This window comes from Gallus gallus, chromosome 13, assembly GCF_016699485.2.
Source record: "Gallus gallus isolate bGalGal1 chromosome 13, bGalGal1.mat.broiler.GRCg7b, whole genome shotgun sequence".
Classification (NCBI taxonomy): domain Eukaryota; kingdom Metazoa; phylum Chordata; class Aves; order Galliformes; family Phasianidae; genus Gallus; species Gallus gallus.
The window spans coordinates 3431391-3454892 of record NC_052544.1 but is presented as its reverse complement, the minus strand read 5'-3'; the positions used below and the strand labels follow the sequence as shown (position 1 = coordinate 3454892).

The following is a 23502-nucleotide window of genomic DNA, read 5'->3' as shown; positions in this document are numbered from 1 at the left end:
TCCACCGAGGCCTTACAGCTGCTGACTATTATTTTAATTCTTCTCTATACCCACCCTCACGTCCTTCGGTACTGCTTCCCTTACTGCTTGGAAATCTGCAGTGTAGAAGGCAGAGATACTATCTTACAGCAGAGGATATAACTGTATAACGAAGTCTCCGGGCCGTACGGACCGCCGCTGACAGCGGAGGCGGTGGGGCAGCAGAGATGAGCGGCCCGGCGGCCCCTCACGGCAGCACCGCTCCGTCACCGCGAGGCGATGTGCGGCACAGCCTCGAGCTCCGCCCGACGGGAGCGCGACTCACAGGGCGAGACGGTGCCTCGTGCCCCGAGCGGAGGGAACTGTCGGCTCCCCGCGGTGCGGGGCCGTGCCTTGCGCTTTTATTCTCGGTGGGGGACGCAGCTGCTGCTGCTGCCCACAGGTGTCGATTGGCGCCAGGTGGCTCTGCCGCCTCGTGCCGGGGCAGCGGGCGGGAAGCGGAACCGTGAGGTAATCCGCCCCGAGCTGCAGCCCGGGACGGACACACACACCGTACCTTCACTTATCAGTATGCATCTGCGAGGAACCCAGCGCAGATTAAAGTGTGAAGATGCCTCACGTCGGGTGGGGTCAGGAGCTCAGAGGTATTTCCGCTTTGCTGGCGGACACATCAGCTCTTTTTATTGCAAGTATTCCGGGCACGCAGAAACAATGGGCTGAAGCGGAGCAGCCCGGGCTGCGGCTGTTGCTAGGGGACAGAGCCGCCGTGCAGCCAGCGGAGCCCGCCTGCACCGGGCGACCATCGCGCAGCGAGAGCGGCTGTAGGGCCGGTGTGCGAGCGGGGCTGAGCCGGTAAGCCCGGGGCTGCCAGGTGGAAAAGGACTCGGTACCGCTTTCCTGTTTCTAGCGGGTTTTGCTAGGAATGCTCCGCAGTCTTCTACGTACAAAGTGTGAGTACAGCGCTGGTAGAGTAAGACATAGAGTATTTCCCGGTTCCCTCGTGCCTGGTGAGAGCAGCACTGACAACCTAGCTGAAGTCAGCTGGGAAAGCACGCCAAGGGAAGAGCCTGCAGGCAGCAGCTCCCGTTTGCAGCGGTCCCCCCGCGCGGCACGGCGCGTGCACACGGCTGCTCCTCCTCCTCCTCCCCGCCCCGCGCTCTGCAACTTCCAGCCGGGCAGCGTTGGGTGCTGAGGCGCAGCGCTGCACCTGTAACGGCCGGCGGGTGTGCGGCGCTGCTCTGCGACCTTTCCCGGCGCTTTGAGGGAAGCGAAGCTGAGCGCGGAGACTGAGGATCGGCGCGTGAGAGCGGGGTTCTGAGCGCGGCACGAACTGAACTTTGCCATAGAACTCTGTCTTGATATTTCTGGACCCTGTGAGAAAACCTTTCCTCCGCGTTTGAGCCATGAGCGGCTGTTCCAAGAGATGCAAGCACGGGATTGTCAAATTCGCTCAGACGATTTTCAAGCTTATCACGGGCACTCTCAGCAAAGGTAAGCGAGTGAAGGGAGCGCTTCGGTCCGGGCTCTGCTGCGCTCCGGGCTGCGCGGGAGGAGTTTTGCAGGCGCTGAGGACGCTCGTGGTGGAGTTCGTTGCTGTCTCCTCAGAGCTTTTCTTGTTCATGTGGGGGAATTGGTTGCTCCGGAGAAGTTCCCGTGCGCGGACTGTAGTTGTGCAGTGAAGCCTTTTGGTAACTGCTTGTAATGTGGGGTTTGTAACCTTGTGTCTGTGCCCGGCAGCTGCAGCGCGCCGGAGGCGTTTCTGAGGAGGAGGTGGGCAGCTGCAGGTTAGAGTTCAGGACTGCCGGCAGATCGGTGCTTCCCTGTCGTCTTGTTTGCTCTCCAGCGCTTCTGTGAGCTGCTTGAAGCGCGTGTATTCCTTGGTTGCAGATGTAGGTCACCGCTCAGCGCGTGTTGGTATCTTTGGTTTAACTCCATTTGCCGTTCACCCGCACCCCGCGCACCTTTATCGTGTGCAGGTGGAGCAGCACCGAACTTGTGTACGCGGTCCTCTTAATTAAGTGCAAACAATAAGCAAAAGAAATGGTCTGTTTTTCTTTGTAATTCAAGGCATTCCGGTCACGGTGCGCTGAGGTAAGTTACCACACTCTTCTTGTTGCTGTCTTCTTTTGCAGTGATGCGCCTATAGCAGGTGGGTAAATGAGCAGGGGTGATGTGCTGGGTGTCCCCGATAGCAGAACTGTCTGACTGCTGCTGGCCCGTGTGAGTGCGGACAACGTGTAGGAACTTGGCCAAGGTTTTTGTGATTCGGATTTGTAAGAAAATTCAGAACAAACTATCACAGGAGAGATTTGTGTCAGACCGAAGAGCTGCTCTTATGCAGAATTTGATACAAATGTTGGAGTTTTTTGTAGTGCTTTCACAGTCATGACATAAAGAAGCATTAATTTTGTGGGTAATGTTAGAATGTTCTGTGGTGTGTGGCTGTCTGAAACACGTGTGTTCCTACATGAATTGTAGTGTTTGAGTTGTTTCTTAGGATAAACAAAAACAGACTGAGCTGACTTTGAAAATAGAAAACGTGGAGGTGCCAAGAACTGAAATATAATCATAAACACAGAATGGATTGGGTTGGGAGGGACCTGAAAGACCATCCAGTTCCAACCCCCTGCCATGGGCACCTCGTTTTCATAGAAACTGGGGAAAACATGCAAGTTACTCTTTGTCAACCTAAGACAGAACCTGAAAATGCTCTGTTTTGTATCGAGGCTACCAGACAGGTTGGCTCTTAAAAAACCTCAATCAGTTTAAAATTTAATCTTCTTGTATTTACTTATTCTTTTTCCGCGTTTTTCTTGTCATCTACAGACTGCCGAACAGCAGCAGATTAAAGATTAAAAACTTGTAAAAGTCTGTCAAAGAAAGGAGCTATCAGATGTTGGTTATAATTCATGATTAACGCCTGAATACTTAACAAGGGAGAGGTTCAAAAATACCTTATTACCATGGCTGAAGAACAGAGAGTAGTGGTGCAGTGCTGCCTGCGAGACCATTTGTATGTCAGTAGGCTGTTTGTTGGGCTTGATTTTTATTTGTGCTTTTCCCAGGAGAGGATGGAATGTAAGTGGTATCCTGCTCAGTGATGGGCAATAAACTGTGCTGTTTTCTTGAGCTCCCCTTCAGAAAAGGGGGAATCTGTGTTCTGGTAGTGCTTCCCTACGTGTGCACGTGGTGCAGCTCACTTAATGAGGAATTGTGAAGCAACCTTCATTTCTTTACTGCTCTTCTTGCTTTGACAATGGAACACGTGAATGTTTGAGTTTGACAGCAGAATAGCACTGGAGAGTGAGCTAGAAATCACAGTGCAAAGTAAACATACATGGCTTTCCCCCCTTCTGAAAGATGCCGGAACTGTGCTGTCATTGCGCTGTCATTGCCTTTCTCGTTGGCAGCCAAAGCAGTCGTACAGTTTTACATACATCTTTCCTATGGTAATGTCTCATTTCAAGCTGTTTGGATTAGATAAGGGGTGGCTTTCTTGGATTCAAAGAATTTAAAGCTCAAACTTTTTTTTCCCCCATAGTGATCTGCTTGTCTTTTGTACTGGAAGAGTCAGATTCACTCACGTGAATGAGTTTGTTTCATAGGTATTAGAGACCTCCGTTACTGAAGACGAGCATTTTGATAGCTTTAGCTATGAAACTCTTACCTAGAAAGACAATGATCAGAAATCTCCATCAGGGGCTTGGTTGCTTGTTTTAAGTTGATGTTTGCTGATACATTAATCCTAGTGGTTATTGTTTTGTATTTCTTAGTCAAGCTTCTAGATGTGAAGCAGTGAAGTAGAAACTGTTGTGTATTCTGTACTTTTTAACAAGTTACATCTTCCATGTTCTTCATCCCATTCCTGCCTCGTTGTCTGAGTACTGCCTAATATATTTTTTAATATTATTATTTTTAAACAAATTTTATGGGGAAAATCCTTTGCAAAGCATGGGATTCATTCGTATACTTGCATCTTCTTGAGGCTTTTTGGAGTGGGAGATACTCTGTTCTGCAGTGCAACAAGAGGCAATCCTTAGCTGCACTCTGTGGGTTCCTCTTGTCTCTGCAGCAGCAGAGTTATCTCAATTAACTGGTTTCGGGTGAGGTTCGTGTGTCCTCTTATTCTGTCCCTACTGTGGAATATGAAATGGTGGTTCATCCTAAGTGCCATGGGATCAAGGAACCTAAGTGCTCAGAGTGAGTTCGTTGAGGTTTCTGATGGAGCGGGATGGTTAAACACACCTTCTGTGTGTGTGTGGAGATACTGATGGCATTAAGAGCACAGTGCAGGAGAGCCTCGTGGGGTGACCAAAGAATGAAGCTGGAATGAAACCTCTTGGGTTTCTGTTAATGTGTTCTGATTGTCAGCACGTGAAATATAAGATTATTTAAGGATAAGATTATTTAAGGGGCCAGCCCCTTCAAAACGTGCCTTTGGAGGAGCAGATAAGCTCCTGCAAATTAACTACCCTTTCACCTTTGTTCCCGAGCTGCCCCTCTTTCACTTGTGCTATTAAAATGCTTGCCAGCGGCTCTCAGCTCTGTTTTCTCGCTTCTCCCATTTCTATTCTGCAAAGCAATTCGTCTGGAACTGGTAATTTGTTCACTTCTCATAGTTTTAATTGCCTAATTATCTGTTCCAGTGTAATGATAAAGTCTTCAAACGTCTTGCTCTCCCCACAGCCTTCTCCAGCATGAAAGAAAAGTATTCAGAGTGTTTTACTGCGCTGTGGTCTGTTTTGCTGCTACTTTGTGAATCCAAATTACAGCTTTTCTTCAGAGGTGTTTTGCGAGATGATAAGGGAGGTGCACGGTCCCTTTCAGTCACATGTAGGCTCTGTGTCCTCAGTGGAGCTCAGTGTTGTTCCTTGGGAGTATACTGGTGTGGCACTGCGTTTGGCTTTGTGACTGCAGCCTCTGAAAATGCAAGGATGCTAGATCCCTAAAGATGGAGGAAAGTTCACTGCACTTGTTCAAGTGATGTTAGTGCACCCGTGTCCCATGTGGGAGGACATCTTCATTCTCCTGCTGCTGTGTAGCCAACCTACCCTGCCTTCACCCCTTCAATTCTGGCCACTGCATGCAAGCTTAGGAACTGTTACTCGGAGGGCTCTTGTAAAGGCTCTTATGTGTATGCTTACTTTATAAAACTTTCAGAGCTTTGTGAAGTCCTTTAATAAGAATGGTACGTTAGACCTTGTGTGTGTATTTTTTTCAGGACCACCTAGAGTAAATGGAAGTTTCAGTACTAAAAATGCTGGTATAGAGCCTCGTTTGGAGAGGGGCCATCAGTATGAGAGGCGGTGCAACTGTGTGCACTGTGTATCCTGCGGAGAAGAGCCCGCAGCTACTGAAGCTTTGAGGGTTAGTGCCTGATCCTAAGTAACCAATGAAGGTCTCCTGTTCAGTTGCCTGGCTGGTAGAAGCTCTTGCCTGGGTATGTGTGTGGTATGGGTTTGTTTGCTCTTCTCCATACTGACAAACCCAACTGCATGAGTCACTGAGCAGAAGGCACTGCAGTTTGGCAGGTTATGCGTATGCGTCTGCCTATGAAAAATAAACTGCAAACAAAGAATCTTTTTTACAAATACTGCAGACCTTGAATAACCCAAATATGCTTGCATACGTTTCTCATTTGTCTCTCACCTGAAGCAAGCCTGATTTTAGAACCAGAGGCAGTGGAAACTTCTACAACCTGTGGTTGTAGAAACCAGAGTCTCTGCACGTATGCTGGAAGCCTAAGGACTAAATTGTTTGCAAGAGAATAGCCCCCAAAATCTGATTTTTATTTTATTTTATTTTTTTAATTCAGAAAACAATAAAATGTGCTCTTTTCTTCTGGGATGCTATCCAAGGAGGTTTTGTAATGGTACTTTGCAATAAGCATGTATCTACAGTGTTTTATAGCCAGGAATACTGTTAAGTCTTGTGACTAGTTAAATATCCTCTGTGTAGGGGGAAACCAGAGTGTATTTTGGCATCTAATTTAATTACATTGATTATAATAATTAGGATACTTTTTTTCTGTTGTGTGTGGAACTGATGACTTGATCTGCAGATTGTCTATTCTTGTTTTAAAGAGAAGACAAGCAATTCTGTTAGTTTGTTGACATGATTTACAGACATTTGGTATCCAGATGTGTGGGTGTTTGTGGTGGTGGTGGCTTTTCTTAAGACCAGGGGCTAAGGAATCTGTGCCCCCGCTGCTCATGTGTTAAATTATCCTGAATTTGCAATTCATGTGCTGATTTGAAGTACAAGTTCTCTTCTATCTTTAAGTTACCTCGGATGCTACAGTGCTAAATGGTGAAAGTAAAGCTTGCCGGTCTTTTCTATGCTCACAGCCAGCCAGGAATTGCAACTCAACTCTTTGTTTCGGGTAACGTTCTGTATGTATTCTCATTTATCTTCTCAGATGTTGACCACTTTCCTGCCAGCAATAGAACACGAGTGGTGTTTCTAGTCCGTGCTGAGTGCCTGGTAAAACTGGTGGGGCCTGAGCAGGAGTCCCACTGTGAGGGATGCAAACAAAATTCTTTCCTGACTTTTCTTTATTGCCGTCTTTGTGGGGTTCCTGTTCTTCTAACATCGGTTTTTGCTGCTTCAGTATGATTAGTAAAGCTCATGAATGGTGATGTAACTGAAAGTGGGCAGGGAGAGGTTTTAACTATGGCAGTATTTAAGCTCATGAGGTAATTGGAATGAATATTCATGGGCAACTTCTTCCACACTTGTTCAGCTTTACTGAAAACCAATAGCTTGCATCTATAATTTGACTTTTGCTTCTCAGCTGGCTAGAACTTCTAATTTAATTCCTTGTGATGACTTTCACAACATTTGGCTTGCAAGGCACGTAGGTGGGGTATATTAATGCTGATAACTAGAAGTTAAGTAGTCTGAGATTTAAAATAAGAGTGATTTATGCTTTCCTTTATAAATTTAAATCTCGCTGCAACAGCCTTACGCCACAGAGCGAGAGAGAGAAATTGCCGTCACAGGACTGATGAGGTGCTCCTCTTGTGAGGCCAAAATGGAGTTCTAAGAGTTTGAAATTGTCTCCTTGTTATTCATTTAAATAAAAGCAATTCGTGGAAGGATAATAATGGAGGAGGAGGATGGTGGTAATCTTCAGATAAATTTAGGTGCTGTTAATGTTGTTGTGCTTCCCACTGTTTCACGAGTAAGGAGCAGCTGTCGTGGTTGTATGCGGTGCCAGCGGGGCTCGGGTCAGAGGGCCGGCAGGGCCATGGGATGTTGCTTGTAGCATCAGTAGGGAACTGCAGGAGAACCTCATAAACTTGTTTACTTCGTTAGCAAATTCCCGACTTTGGGAGATGTAGGGGAAAGAAGATTGAAGTCTTGAGACCCGGGTAGGTTGTCTGTTGCAGTGTGCTCACTTTAACTTGCTAACTGATGTTTGTGAAACATTCAGTGTCTTCTTTAGCGATAAGCTGTGATGAGCCTGTCTTTTAAAGAGGAATGAAATGGTAAATTGCAGTGCTTAGAAAGGTACAGTCTATGTTTTGTAAATGTGAAAGACAAAGCTCCTGGTGTCTACCCAAGGAGAAGCACTGAAGTACTGCCTGATAAAGCTAGCGATGGTTTCCATCGTCAGCGCTCCAACAAGTGCATGGAGCTCTTAAAATAATAAAAAGAAAAGCATGAGCAACCTGAGCATTTACATTTTGGAGAAGACAAGCATGTTGCTTCGGTGGAATTTAATATTGAGATCTTTTACATCAAAATGCTTAGCGTAACACAGTAAAATACGTCTTTTCTCTCATCCTTAAGCAGTAAAAAGGCAACTATAGATTTTAAAACTGAGCGAGAACCATCCGGATTCAGCCCAAGGGGAGGCAGCGCACAACAAATCCCTCATTTCCGACATAAAACTGGGGGAAACTAAGTGAGCTTTAAGCTAACAAAGGAAAAGTGAAATAGACTTATTGAATTCCTACTTAAAGTCTGTTTGCTGCGGTATATTGATTTTTGTCTGCTCCCCACACCATCTTATGTACACAGTGAGCGGCAGTTCCTTAGGTTAAGTTTCTTGGGGAAACTCATAACTGTCGGTGAGTTTTGTTCCTGGCTCTGAAAATGTTTGCAAGCTCCCTGACTGATGAATTGTGTGTTTAGTTGCTCTGAAAGGGATATTATCTCTTGTTTTGTGAGAAGCAATTTGAGGCTCAATGCGTAAAAGCATTGTGTAAATGTAATCCATACTGCAGACGTGTTAACTCCGGGTGCTGCGGTGATTGCTGTTGGCAGCGTGGTGAGCTGTGATAACCGGAGTCCTTTCAGTTTGCAAAAAGCCTCACTTATGCAGTCATCAGGAAGCTAATCGCTCCTTCAGAAGCAGGAAGATGTGCTGTTTGCTTCAAGGGCTGGTGTTCGAATTGATGGGTTAATAACTCATGCTGCGTCCTGTGTTCATCCTGGAAACAATTCTACTTATTTTGGGTTTTTTATCTGTTCGTAAATATAGGAAAACAAGAGAAACATTTGCTGGCTGAACACCACCTCTGCAGTGTCACCATTACAAGCCTAACTCATCTGCAGTATTTCATGGGAAGGAAAAGCACGAAGGCCACAGGCTGTGTTGTGAAGGCAGCTCTGATGGACAAGATGTGCATTCTTTTTTTTGAGACAATGAGCTGGCACTTCTAGGGAAACTTATTTGTACACTATAGATTGTTAAATGCACTTTATGAAGGCCAAAAAAAAAAAAAAAAGGAAGCACATTGCAATGATTACTTCTATCCATCACTATTTTTAGGAAGTGGGGTAAGAGGAGAATTAAGGCTTAAATGCTTATTAAATATTATTGTCTAACTGCTGTGAAGTTCTTAAGCAAGGAACTGTTATTTAAGCCAAGACTCGCTTGTGATGGAGTGCAGCAAAGCAGACCATAAAGGGTGACATGGATATGATGTAGATGCGGAGAGAGTCATTCTGCATAGCAAAGAAATGATGTACGGCAGTTGGAGTCTGCTCAAAGCTTCTGTCTGTCTTGTGGGAAATTCAGGGCCACTGGTCTTACAGAGCGGTTAGATGAAGCTATTGTAAATATGTATCTATATACAAATTTTTTTATTCCATTTTAAGACTTACCTGGATTTTGGTACACAGGCAAGTACTGATATTACAGGCATTCCAGTGTAGATGCGATATCTGCCAGGCAGCAGGGGCAGCATGAACTGGATGTCTTCTGACAAAGCTTCCTTTTTCCAGAGCACATCAGATAGCTGAGCTTATCAGACCTGCAAATGAAGAAACACCCGATGGCTTTCTAGTAGTCTTTACTTGCAAAGGTGATGCTCTGAACCTGTGGCTATGGAGCAAGACTTTAAGCAAATATTGTTCTTCTGGTTTCCATTTGTTAATAACTGATGCACTCATCATGCATTGAATTGTAAAGATGAGTCGAGAGCATCCATTTCAGGAGCTGTATATTTTGACATTGACTGCCCATATGCCATTGAATCCTACATCCCTTTGAAAGGAATTGGAAACAAGAAAGTAAGCTTTGTGGAAGGCTATCTTGTCCAATACCCAGAAATACTTGCCTTGTGCTTACTTCTGACCATGGTATCCAGTCACTGTGGTCTCCCTGAACAAAGCCGAAATCAACATTTAAGTAGCTGAAGGTGATGTATGTTGTTATTAAAAAACAAAACAAAAAACCCAACTGAAAATGACAGATGTGCTTTTGTGCATTAAAGAGAATAATCTGAATATAGACCACCACTGCACTCAGTGGCGATTTGTTGGTAACCATGAATTTATTCTTGGGCGATGCATCTTTGGCGTTGTCCTTTGTGATGGCTGCTCCTACAGTTGCCTTCTATTAAGTCTGTTCAAACAGAACATACGTGATCCTGTGGGTCTGTAGAAGTGCAGATGGTTACTGGAGGCCTGTTTTCCTTGTCTGGGAGCAGCAGGACTTGGAGCACTGATCTGTCACGAAGGGGACTCTCTTTGTGATGTATTACAAAGATGTATCAGGGGAGTTTCTAGATTGCTGTGGATCTGACTCTGGTATGATGTAACTTCTGTTTGACTGAAACTGCTGTCCTTTTGCATATGCTGAGGGATAAAGTAATTCTTAGTGTGTGCACCAACACACCAAAACAAAACAACCAAAAATAACAAGCATGTTTGCATGGTAATACAGCCATCTGTGGCCTTACCACCCCCTGAAGAATGTGGTAAGTGTAATCACCAAAGAAAATAAATTAAAACTTAGCATGGTTTCAATAAAACATGTTCACTACAGTTGTTGAGCGTTGCTGTCTGAAGTACAGTGTTTTCTAAGATGAAATGAACCGCTGAATTGCACTTCAGAATGATAAAACTCAAGGGATTTTCTTGTGGTAAATTCGTGACCGTTTGGATTAGTTCAGATGTTCCAAAGTAGCTAAAAATAGTCCCAGAAGCCCAGTGAGAAGCTGCAGAGAACAGCATTCCTGCTGGGTGAGATATTTGTTAATTCGTATGTAGGATTTGTTGGTTTTTAATAAAGCCTTTGTTTTCTAAGGAGGGAATGTTGCTGTTGCACTTCAGGTAACATTTTAGGCATTGTGGTGTGGTTACGGGGTCTGTAAGTGCTTGCTTCTGTCCAGAGCAGCTGGACCAAGTATCAATCAAGCTGTTTGCTGTGACCAACTGGATAAAGCATGATGTCTGTACTGAACTGCTGCGGAGCTCCATTTCCCCTCTTGCATCAAACTGTTGTTTGCCCCTCAAAGTCTGAGCACTGCTGAAGTGAAAGATCAGTTGGGGTGAATTTCAGGAGGCTATGTGACATTGTTAGAGTTCGTTCTGTTAACAGTTTGGTTTAGTTCTGTCTTTTAGTTTGGTTCTTAATGTTTTTTCTATCAGATTGGACTGCAATTCAACTTTAACATTTGCAACTTTGACGTACCTCCATTGGTGCTGTGTAAATTAAGTTCTCTGTGGGTTTTCTTACTGTTAGCTGCATACGCTTCTGCAGTGAGAATCCTAGCAGAGTCCACTGAGGTCATTTTGTGAAGCTGCAGCAGTGCTGTGAGGTATTTCCTACCTTCATCCCTATCTGTACAGGGTGTCCAACTGACTGTAAAAAGTCCTGCTTAATAAAAAGATGCTCAGGAAGGCTAAATATTACATTAGCATGCTTTCTGTGACAAATGTTGATAGTAACCTCTTGACAACAAATACCTGGGTATAGCATTAGTGCGTATATAAAGTAATGAGTAGTTGGCAGTTAGATAAATTCTAAGCAAATAAAAGTAGGAGTGCATATACACAGATAGTACTCGGAAGCTGATCCTTTCCTCTTTAGGACTTAAGTTCTCTAGATGGAATTCACTTTGTTAATGTTGCCATAGGAATGCCTTGTGTTGTGTAAACCAAGAAGCAAAATCAGAGTTCCCTTGCAGTAGTTTTTGGTGTAAGGGGATGCAAGAAAACAGTGGTCTGAGACTTCATATTCTGGCCCTGAATTCTAAAAGCGATACCATAAGCACAAAGAACTGAAAAAATGTATGGCCTTGTGGCTCGTTTGACTGCTGGATTAAACACTTGAGAATTGGAAAACTGTATGTGGTTCTAAAACATCCTCTCAGAAGTGAACTGACATTAAAAACCCTTTTCTTTCACAGTGGTTGGCATTAATGCAGAGCTCTAAATTCAGAGAATTAAGCTAAATTGAATTCCACTACCACAATAATATAATGGAGTCCTGTAAAATAATGCTTCCTTCTTTGCAAGTATTGACTTCTGTCAGCAGCTGTAAACTTCGTAGAGCAAGTCTCATTGACTTATCTGAGCAGTTAAACAAGTTTGGAAGGGGACATACTCTGAGCCTACTTAGGTGTGCTTTAAAACAGTAGCTTCAACAAAGCTGCTATTAATGCAGCCGGCTAACGTAGATATATATACTGGCCAAGTCAAATGCACTATAACTGATGGGGGATGCTTTAATTTCTGATCTTGCAGTCATTGAAGAATTAAGTTGTGTGACACAGAAGGAGAAAGGACCATGAGCTTGGAAAGGCACAGAGAAGCCAAGGAAATATTCCTTGTGAGCAGTTGTCATGGTGCATCTTTACTAATATGCATCACTTCCCTGCTACAGTGCTACACAAATATTAAGCAATGCATTACAGAGATCATAGGGCTCCGTTATGTTCTTCTTGAAAGGAGAAGGGGGGGAAGGTGATAAATAAATATCTGCTCAAGCCAAATTAAATTCTGTGCAGCAGCTTCTAAGTAGGATTTTTATCCACTGGAAACAAGTTTGATGCATGCTCAGGAGGTGAATGCAGTTACTGTAGGCCAACAAACATCAGAATTACTTCCAGCTGATTTAGGAGCCCTAGTGAACTGTGCAGCTATTAAGGTAAGCTACCTTTTCTTTCCTTTTTTGAAGTGTTTTGTGCAAAAACTGTTTCTCAGCTTAAGTCAACTTCCTTTCCTGCATGAAAGCCCAGTTTCTGTTTTCTGTGCAGAAGTTCAAGTTGGCTTTTTTTTCTAATGAGAGCAAAACCAGCCCATTGAAAACGTGGGATGGAATCGCAAAGCAGAGGGTGCTTTTTGTTGGTTTTTTACTGCCTTGTTTGCTGCAGTTTGTTACCACGCCAGAAATACTGCATCTCTTCTCAGCTTGCAAACTATGCTTTTTTTCATTTTCTCTACTCATGTTACAGTTGTATGAGATGCTCATCTTGTTAAATTCATAAAATAGATATTTTGATTTGGAGATGTAGAAGAAGGAGAGAAGGGAAATGGATCATTTAGGTGCTAATGGCTACTCTTCAATGGGGATGACCCAGTCATAACTAAAGAATGGCTGCAATTTATGCTTGGTTTCAAGTTCCCAATGTGTAGAATTGTGTTGGTTACCATCTCCTTTCCAGGTAAAGCATTAACAAGAATTTGCTGTTCCCCATGCTCAGGTATAAAATGGCAAAGCCTCATCTTTTATTTGGAACTTAAACTTTGTATCAACCTGTGTATTTTTTTCTACATAAGTTCATTAGTTTGTTAATTTTTTGCTCTTCTTGTTGAATTTCAATACAGTGTAAGGAAGCCAAGGAAACTGTCTGCTGGAGACATTCATTTTAATGGTTTTGTATTAGTGCCACTGTACTCCTGCACATAATTCATTTAGTAAGAAGGCTTTATAGAAAAACCTGTCTCATGCATCTTGGCAGGGAAGACAATGCTTAATTGTAATGAGCATCAGTTGGGTTTAATTTGGTTCTTAATGTTCAGCAAATGACTTTATCTTAAATCTGCCAAGGAAGAGACGTGCAAGTTCTGCCCCCGTTCCCCTTCCACCTTAGGCTGCCCTCACTGGAGCCACGCAGAGTAGGGGAGCACAGGATGGCTCTTGGAGGGACGCTTAGCTAAGAAGAGATCTGTTTGCTATGGATGTCCAACTGCAGCACACTTAACCACGTCACCCAGTGGGAGCCTTCTCCCACCAGGCTGTATTATAAGATGAGAAGAGAAACTGATTTGGCACTGAAGGAAAACTGTGCTCTCTCTCAGCTAGTTTCAGTCAGACCTTTTAGAGTTCTGCTTTCACAATTACATTTCACAAACTACTTCATGGTTTTGTTCTTCTGTGGTTCTCCCATTAATCCATGCAGTGCCACCTTATTATCTTTTTCAGATCAAAGTAACTTTGAGACTGAAAGACCAAAGCAAAGTTATAAAGTGCCTTTAGAATGTAAGTACGAAGCATCCCTTGCTCAGCATAGGTTTTTGTTTGGTTGCTTGTTTTATTGTTTTGTTTTTTAAAGCATATTATGCTAATCTTTCCAATAGCAGACCTCTCGCTCTCTGCATGGGGTTCTATTGCAGCAGGAAGATTTGAACAACTAATGAAATCAAGGAAAAAACAGTTAATGACGTTTTTATCAAATTCATTAAACTTGGAAATAATCTTTTAGACCATCTTCACTCATCCAAAATGAAAGGTCGTAAATGCAAGCCTTCTGTAAACACCCTAATATCCTCTGTGATTTTAATGAAAACCTATCTACTGCTTCTGTAATCATGCCTGCTGGGGGTATGGGAAAGCAGCATTACTGGCCAACTTACTATTGGCAGTGCGTTTTATTCAAAGACCCTGCTTTTCTAACAGCCTGGCAGCTCCAGGGCTCGGGTATTCACTTTTAGAGCTGAAGACTCTCAAGTCCGTGCAATTTGAAAATACTGATGGTGAAAAGTTGATGTGCAGCAGGCAATTTAACAGCACTTGTGCTGTGAAGAGCACCCAATAAATATGTGTCAGGATAGCTTATTACATGCTGCTTTTCAGAATGAATTAAATAGTAAACTGTGCAAGATGCCAGCCAGCAGGAGCTGATCTGACAAATGGAGGCCGGTGGCTGCCTCCTTATTACTGGGCTTTGTAAAGTGCTGTGTGTTTATCTAACAGATAACGTTCTGCTTCAGTGCAGCCTTTGGTGAAGGCAGCTGTCTGAATGAAACCTTTGCTCCAGTCCTCTACAGGGCTTGATCAGTTAAATTACTTTTTTTTTTCCTAGTAATCTGTTTGATTAATAATAAATTATGTTTTCTGCTCATTTTAACTAATTGAATTTTTGGCAGTGTATGTGTGTTGGGAAGGAGGGATGAGCAGGTCCTCACTTCCCTAATCATTCAGCCTTAGAATGAGAGGTGGTGTTCCATCTGAAAGCAGGAAGTCCCTGACTTCTGTGAAAAATATGAACCTGGTTTTCAGGGGCAATAGGTGTTTAATATCTGTGCTGGAAGCAAACCATTCGTTTCCTTATCCACTTCATAAGGAGAATAGTGCTATTCTGTGAGCCTGCTCCCAGTGCTGAGCTGAGAGCTGCGTCTGCATCAAAGGGAACACTGCTCACAGAGGAGGAGTAGTGACACAGGTCTGACTGCTCAGGGAAAGGTTGGGTTAGCTGTAACACCAACACAGCCATCAGAGCACCTCAGTGACCAGGCCTGCAGGTATTTTAGGGCAGGTAACTCCGAAGCTGTTGAGATACTTGAGCATTTCAGAACATGAGGTCCCTCAGCAGCCTGCTGGAGTATTAATGCCTTTGGGTTAGAAAAGAACTGACTCTCAGGTCAAGCCCTCTTGGTCACCCAGTAGCATATAATCAAACAGCAGCTATCTGCAGCGTTTAAGAACTACGAGTTGCCAAGTGTTGAAGCAGTTGATTGTTCTCAGAGTAGCTTTGATTTTTCGAGTGGAGTACCAGTAGGATATCTGAGAGTTTAATGAGATGTAAAAATAGACAGTAGAAATTTTATGGTTTGTATTATGGAGGAAGAAGTTCATTTCTTTATATACTTTCTTTTTTTTTTTTACCCGGACATGAAGTATATCAACTATTTGCTTAGAAAAGTGAAGGTGTAGAAGCTTGTCTGTTTTTTTCATGCTGCATATTGCCTCTTTTGTCCTAATGGTAGCATGTAGAATTTTTCTTGGTTTCAGAGATCTTGATCTGTAAATGCTCGTCAGAAGATACGTTGCACTAAAGATGTAGATCCATCCGTATATCATGTTTCAAATGACACCGTAACAACAATACAGTAATTAGAGATGGGAGTTGAGGTTTAGTGTGGGAATGGTTATGATTAATGACAAGTATTAAGACTTACACTTACTGAAAGTGCATTTTAATTGGGTAGGTTGGTTAGTGTCATTGCAGCGGGTATGGTAGTTCTGTGTTTATTCTTTTGTGGGGAGAGGGAGCAAGGGAAATGACCAGGGCTGCCAAAAAAGAAGTGATCTGAGTAGCATGGCAGCAGGGTCTGTTGATTGTCTGATGCAGGGTTGGCTTCTCTTACTATTGAGTACACAAGGAGAGGAGTTCTTCACTGATAGCTGGTAGTGCTGTACTCAAAAGTGAATTGAAGCATGGGGGGGTCTTCTTAAAGCAGTGCTGTGTGGTTAGCAGCTATTAAAACAGACTCTTATTTCTCATTCTCAGAATTCAACGCAACAGGGACTACTTTTTTACTTGATTTTGAAGTAGTGTTTTCTGAGTTAGGCTTCAGACTGCTGTCTCCTAAAACAAAGTAACGAAGGATGTTTTTTAATTAAGAATAATGGATCCGAGAGACAAAACTGAAGTAGATTTGGTAAGTGATAAATATCTACAAAGTTCTGCAAAGAATGGTCATGTGAAACACAAACATCTTAGTATTTTTCTGCTTATGTGCTTTGTTCAAGTATTTTTTTCAGCCTACTATTAAATGCGTTATAGATATTTTCCTTTGGAGTTTATAATGCTGCATTTCTTTATGAAACAAGTTATGCAGGAGTGAAGTCACTGAAATGAGAGAATAAGTCTCCAGTAAGTGAGAAATGGAACAAGAAATCAGTGCAAAAGCCAAGAGAAAGATAAATTGGAACAGAAAGAAGAAAATAAGTGCAGAGAAATAGATAGCCCCAGTGCTACATCCCTGCCCAGGAAAGACAAGACTCTCATTTGTGTCTGCTAAAGCAGCACATAAACAGAAAAGAGAAATCCCACCATTTTCATGATTAAAAAGAGGTACTGATACACAGTCTGTGCTCTCCAATCTGTAATGAAAACTTGGCCTGCCTTCTTGTTATCTTTTCAGCCATGTTTATAGTTTTAATGGTGTTAGAGTGTGAATTAGCATTTAAATCAAATCTGTGCTATAGCCCTTCTGTAACTTCCAATACAAATACTGTTTGTCTTGCTTGTAGCTGCATGATGAGAAATGCAGAGGTGTTTGGGGGGTGGGTGTGTGTAATCTGTAGAAATATGTTTTTATGATGGAGAGTTGCTACTGGCGATATTCAAACGCTATTCTACCATATTCAAACACTAGCTTCTTGTATTTATTGCTACAGTTAGAGGCAAGGGAGTCAAAAGTTTGTCTCAGTTACACACTAGCTGGATCTTGAGGTTCTTGGATCAGACTGCAGAGCAGTCCTGTGTCATCAGCTGAGCAGGCTGTTAACTTCTTTCTTAGTATGAAAACAGACTGCTAAATATTGTGTTGGTGTTTACCCCTCAGACTTTCTTTTGTTGGGTTGCAGTATTCGTAGCTCCTTTGATCTCCTGGAAAGATGGAAAGATGAACGGGATGTACAGGAAAAATTGAAGATTTATTGATAAACTGAATTAATTGTCTTTTCTTTGTTCAGAACTGCGTATTTTCAGGGTGAATTGAGGAAAAAAGGTTTGAGTTGATGGCACTTGTTAAATGACAGGGATCACAGCTGTACGTGGAGAAAGGAGAGTAGAAGCACGATGGAACAGAGGGCTTCAGAAGGAGATTTCGGCAGGTCTGGGAAGCTGATCTATAGAGTCTCCTGGGAAGAAGATAGAAGAAAGCTGATTGCTGCTGGAAAGGGCAGGCAGTGATCCTGATGGTACAGGAAGATAAGCACTGTGAAAGTCTAATACAGATGAAATAGTGGAAGCGTGTAGGGATAAAATCGGAAAGGCCAAGGTGCAAAATGAGTTATTACAACTAGCAGGGGAATAAGAGATGGCAATAAAAGATTCTAAAAATACGCTGGAAATGAGAGAGACAGCAGACAAGGATGATAAACACTGAGCGGCTCAGGGCTGAAGTAATGGCTGAAGGAAGGCTTCCTTTAGCCTTCAAAAACCAGTTAATTATGACTGGTTGCTTCATACAATGGCACAAGCAAGAGAAGCCAAATGGGAACAGTGGCTTAAAAAAAATTATCAGGCTTGATTGAGTTTTATTGCCTGATGAAAACCACTGTGAAGGAGTATATGTTAGAATGTGGGCAGAGAATGAGGGAAATTGAGGAAAAGCAATTATTGTATTTATAATATGGTGCAGAGGGAAGAGAACTTGAAAATTAAAAACCCCTTGTGCTTTTGTTAGTGAAACTTCCCCGGTAGGGATGCTTTTTTGTTCACGTTAAACTGTGCCACTTCCAGCAAAGTCCATCTCTTGTTCTGTTTTTGAGCTGCTCTCGTTCTCTTGCAAGCTTTCTGCTAAGAGGTGTGGGAGTACAGTTGCCCATGGGTATGACTTGGAAGGAAGCACAGTGGCTTTGCAGTAGCAACTTGAGTGGATGCCAGCTTTGATCGCATCTCCAGCTACTAGGAAATACACAGAACAGAGCTCTGGTGCTGCTGGCCCCCTGTAAACAACTACGTTTCCTTCAACTGCCGAAGTGACATGAGAATGGCATTATAGAATTAATTCTGTACTGGCTTTACTTGCTTTGCTCTTGAATCCTGGAAAAACAAAGCAAAAAAACCCAACCATATATTAATTTTGGTAGCTCAGAATTATACCTTCCTTTCTGATAGTCACATAAATTGTTAATTTCTGGATTTAGGTTTCTGAATCAGATGCCGGTGTCTGCTTTTGGTATGGAATCAAGCTGGGTTGAAAAGATGGGACAAAGAATCACAATAATCTGTTTTTTCTTGTTTTAAATTCATTTTTGTCCTGAGAAATGTTTTTCCTAACCTTAATGTGTAAATACATCACTATACATTTATTTGAGATCAAGAAGTGTCACCAGTTTGTCTTTTTTTCGATGCTGCCTTTGCATCAAGTCTTTGTATTTTATGGCTGTATGATATACAGGGTCTCAGCACTGTATGAAAGCATTTGAATATCGGCTAGATGGATGATTTGCTGCATTTCATGTAGGTCAATTCTGCACATATGGGCACCTAAGGAGTGCTGATTTTCAGACTGTAAAATAATGGAACAAGCGTGTTATTAATCTTGTTCCAAAACAGCTGGGCATCAGACATCCTCGAAGGAGCTCCTTAATTCTTAGGATTTTTATTCAAATAAGTGGGGTCTGTGAGGGCTGTGGTTACGAGGTGCCCCATGCTGACAGCCACACACTTGGTGCCATCTGGATCTCTCTGTGTGTTAAGGCAGCCAGCTTGCAGCCCACCTTCAGCTCGCATCCTTGCACAGGGTGCACCGACTTGTCTGTTCCTAAAAGCCTCACCCACAAATACTGCTAGTGGAGCTCTGTTGGTTCGTGGTGCTCTTTTCTAAAGGCTCTTTGACTTTGCCAGCCTTTTTTCATCCCTGTAAGCAGATTTCTGAGAAGGCAGTGTATTACTGAAGGTGTTGCATTCCCTTTACCTCTTACATAAACTCACTTACGAGACTACCAGTGCGGTGCTATCCCAACTGTTTCTTGACTTGTTGCTTTAAATCCAGTTCTCAGCTTTGTTCTGCCACACGCATGCAGTGTAATCTGCATTTGTTTCTGTAACATCCCTTGCATTTGCAGATTTCTCCATTGCTAGTTACCTAGTACGTATTGAAATATATACTGGCAAAGCATTTAATGTTATAGCAATTAAGAACACCACACGGTTCTTTGTGATTTTGCTGAACACGGTTTAGTATGTGACTTCTGGGAGATGGATGTGGTGGACTGGAATTTGGTCATATGCAGTCAGTGTCTGCCTGACCTGAGGTTAAAATGAGGCGTCACTCTGCAGCCCTGGCCTGAAGCTGCAGCTGTGTTTAACAGCCATGAGTCTGTTATAGCCCTGATGCTTCTGCTGAAATCAGCAGTAACAGCACACAGTTGACCCTATTTTTTTCCCAGTATTATTAATACTGGGAAGCTGAGGGCACTTTGTGTCTGAAGGCAGTGGCACCACAGTATGGGCCCACGATCTCATTTCTGCCAGGATGACTTGATTCTATCAGTCTGAACTGCTTGCATGGGATTCTTTGAGCAAGTGTCAGACAATAAGCAATGCTTTTACCTGACCATAAAGAAATGTGAACTGCTTTCTTGAGGTGTGAGGAAGTACTTTAGTGAGTTATGGAGTGGTGAGGCTCCTTACCAACATGGTAGCTCTGAAGAGTGTGTGATGAGGTGTTCAAGTTCAGGCTGCATGTTTGATTGTAACTTATTTTAACATCTTCAGAAGTTCTATTTGTTGGTGCTATCTCATTGCTCCACTAAATGCAGTCAAGGAAGCAATGAATTATCTCCCCTCTGCTAGTGAGGCTGCAAGAACGATTTGAGTGGCTGTGGAGGAGAAGAAACATCAGTAGCTATAAAAGGAAAAACACAGCCTTCCCTAAGGCTGACTGACACTTCTTCTGACAGTATAAGATATTCCTCCTGCCCCAGTGTAGTATCTCAACTGCAGGTGAAGCTTGGAAACCTACACTGATGTAACTTGTGGGCACAGTGGAGCAGTCTTTGGTGCCCCTTTGTGGTTTCTGCAGCTGTCACACTGGTTTGTATTTCTTAGTAAAAACACTTCAAAGAGTTTTGGAACTTTAAAGCCATGAGAGTGTCAAATTCATTTGCATTTATACTCCTTTATTTGTCTTGCGTCTGACAGTCCACCAAGACTAATTGAAAGACTTGGGTTTTGGTGGTGTTGTTTTTTTTAACTATAACATTCCTTATGGAAATAGTTGCTGGTTTTGGTATGAAAAGTACCTTTGTCTCCTTTGGCTTTAAAGGATAATGGTCGTTCCTCCCAATTAAACTTGTGCTTGTGTGTGTATATAAATACACAACTATATGGCAGGCCAAGTAAATTGTTACAGCACTGTTAAAAATACATGCACAAATGTACGTGTCTAAGCTTTATTTATTAATGAGTTAAAATACGTGCCTACTGTTTTGACTCATCTGTAGACAGTCTGGTGTCCCTGCATCTCCTTGTGTTTTGAGGCAGGACTTTCCTATCTGGTTGCTGTTTTACCCTGTGTTCAGAGGTCTGACATTATGATCATCTCCAGAAAGAAAAGGGTGAATATAAAATTTTTAAAGGACATTCAAGTTGCATAGACACTTTTAAAAATAGCATGTTAACTTAAACTATGGTTCATCAAGCTAATGCTTCTCTTCTTTGCCCTATGAGGAATTACAGATGCCCTGCTGTTATTTTTGTCTACTCAGCTGTGTTCATATTTCTTGTTGATGGTACAATTTTAGAACTCCGTAATAAAGTTCACGTGGAGAAGAAGACAGACAGGATTTGAGCCGAGGAGTTCTCTGCTTATGGTCTTATCTGTACTGAGACGTGGTGATAGCCAGCCCAGAGAGCAGTCCGTGTGGGAGGAATCTCGGAAGGAAAGGGGGTTCTGTACAGCAGGCAGAGGTATTGCAGCTTTCCTCCACAGCCTCAGTTCAGGCTCCAGCAGCCACTCTATCACAGACATGAGCACTGAGAGACCTGGAAGAAGACCTTCATGGTTTCTGTGTTGCGAATATGAACCACCTTTCTCCATAGAAATGTATTTATTTATGTTGCTCTGGAGATGAGATGATAAAAACCCATTTGGCTGATTCTCATTGCATAGCTTTATAAGTATTTTCTATTTTTTTGATGTACAGTTTGGGCAGTTTTCTGTGCTTCTCTCTAAGCCCATTATGTGACTGCTGCTGTGTGTTACTGTCAGTGCGCTCAGTCCTTCTGGGCCTTCCTGTTCTGATCTGTCTCGCTATCCGTATATATACATATATAAAGACAAATAAAAAATGCAATAAAAAGCCCCTTCGTGTGGTGTGCTTTCATAGCATTTTTACAGTTTGCCATTATATTGGGGGGTAAAAAGAAAACTGCAGTTTGCTCTGTAGCTCCTCTGATGTCCCCTTTGTGCCCTCGAGTTTCTGAGGAATTGGAGATGATTGCCAGTTGTGTCTTCTGACTGAGAAGAGCTGCGTGACTGTGTGTCATGCTTTCTCCTGCAGGGGAGCTGGTGTGGCCCGGTGCAGCTTTCTGCCACCTACCAACCCTTTCACTGTGAGCAGAAAAATGCCTCATAGCAAAACCTACCGTCATATTTTACTCAACTGAAATCTTTTCTGACTTCAGGTTTTTCATCTCCTATGTGTGGAGTTATCTGGTTAACCACAAAGGCTATTTTTCTGATACAGAAACTGCTCCAAGTATGATACGGTGATTGTTCTGTATGGCTTCTAAGGCCACAAATTGGTGCTGTGTTTTTTGTTTTTTTTTCCTTATTTCATTATCTAAAATAAGTAAAAAAAAAACAATAGCAACAACAACAACAGACTACCAAGAACATGGCAGCAGTTGCTTGTCTGGCAGGTGTCTGACTGCCATGTGCAGTTCTGTATTCAATGAGAGAGAAATCCTGGGCACCCCAACCTTCTCTCTTAACTGTCCTGCTGCTACTTTGAGTACTGGGGAGTGAAAACAGACCCGGTTAGCAGCACGCTCAAATAAGAATGGTTGGAGGTAACCATGCCAGCCATACTTTATGCAGGTGGTCACCATATACATGGGTGATAGATGGATGACTTTGTAATGGATCAGCATCCCTTCAGTTCCCCTAAAGCTGCCATTGTTGCTGTCTTTCAAAGGCGGAGCCAGGTGACCTTATTGAAAGCTGATTGATGTTGAGTTCACCTTATCCAGAAAACTATCTTCTCACTTCTGGGATGAGTTTCATTTTAGAGGTTTTTGCATGTTCCCTTGAGAATTATGCTGGATTTTTTAATTTTTTTTCCTGTCTTCCTACAGTAGAATTGCCACATCCAGACCTTGTTTGGCATCAGCAAGAAAAGCTGCTCCCAATCCAGCACTTGGAAAGTAGGATTTGTGATAGTTCCAGGAAAGCAGTGTTATTCCTATAGAAATACAAATGGCCTGCACAAGTAAATTATTAATCAGGATCTAAAATCTATGCTTATTCTTCCAGTGTTCCTTTCATGTTCCAGTTGGCTTTAGCACTGTTACTGTTCTAATAGTGTTGTGATGCACACAGCAGCCATTCTTGGTGCTCTGAGAGGGAGCTGTGTGCACCTGCCTGGAACCCAATCAGTAGTTATTTCCCGATCAGGACTCTCCATGTTTTCCTCTGGAGGTGTCTTATTTCTGTTATTTTATTTCTGGAATTTTCCCTGATGGCTTCTTTTGTCATACCTGCATTGTGCAGTTGTACAGATAGCACTGGGCAGTTCACTAAGGCATGTGAACTCATTTATATGAGGCACATATAAATTGTCACTGTTTCCTGGAGATTTACTGGCTGTTGAAGTTGTGTGATTGCTTTGTGATTATAAGCATGTATTTGCTAAACAAATCTGTTCATAACTAATCCTATGGGGGTGCACTTCTGGGCTACTTTGCTTGATCCATCACAGGTGGTTTGCTGAGTAATGTATAGCAAACTTTCAGACTTTGTGTTGTTACCAATTCTGATGTTCTCAAAAGTATTATCGTGTAATACAGAGTTGTTGAGGACCAACAAAAGAAGGAAGAACACCCTGGAGGTTCAGATGTACTCTAAGCATCCATTGTAAGCTAAACTATTCTTATGGAGAAGGTAAAGGGAGGCAGCCTCCTTTTGATGAGGCTAGATGGTGCACATCAAGGCTGTGGGAACAGAGGCAGATCTGTTGGCCTGTGCCTTAGGCCACGTTTGGAGCTTATATTGAGGCACTTCTCATGCGATATGTTTTGCCACATCTTGGAAGAAGAGCATTTCTTAAAGTTCAGGTTTATTGTTGACTTGACAGTACAGTCCAATAATGTTAAAACAAAA

General features: G+C 42.7%; 1 protein-coding gene across 2 annotated transcripts in view; it reads left to right on the top strand.

Moving 5' to 3' along the window:
- The first annotated feature begins 1169 nt into the window (after window positions 1-1169).
- KCNIP1 (potassium voltage-gated channel interacting protein 1) overlaps window positions 1170-23502 on the top strand; it is a 296724-nt gene continuing 274391 nt past the window's right edge. For both annotated transcript variants that reach the window (XM_003642076.6, XM_040647085.2), the window contains exon 1: window positions 1170-1470. In XM_003642076.6, the coding sequence (XP_003642124.1) occupies window positions 1383-1470 (88 nt within the window). In that variant the 5' untranslated portion in view covers window positions 1170-1382. The remainder of the gene's footprint in view (window positions 1471-23502) is intronic.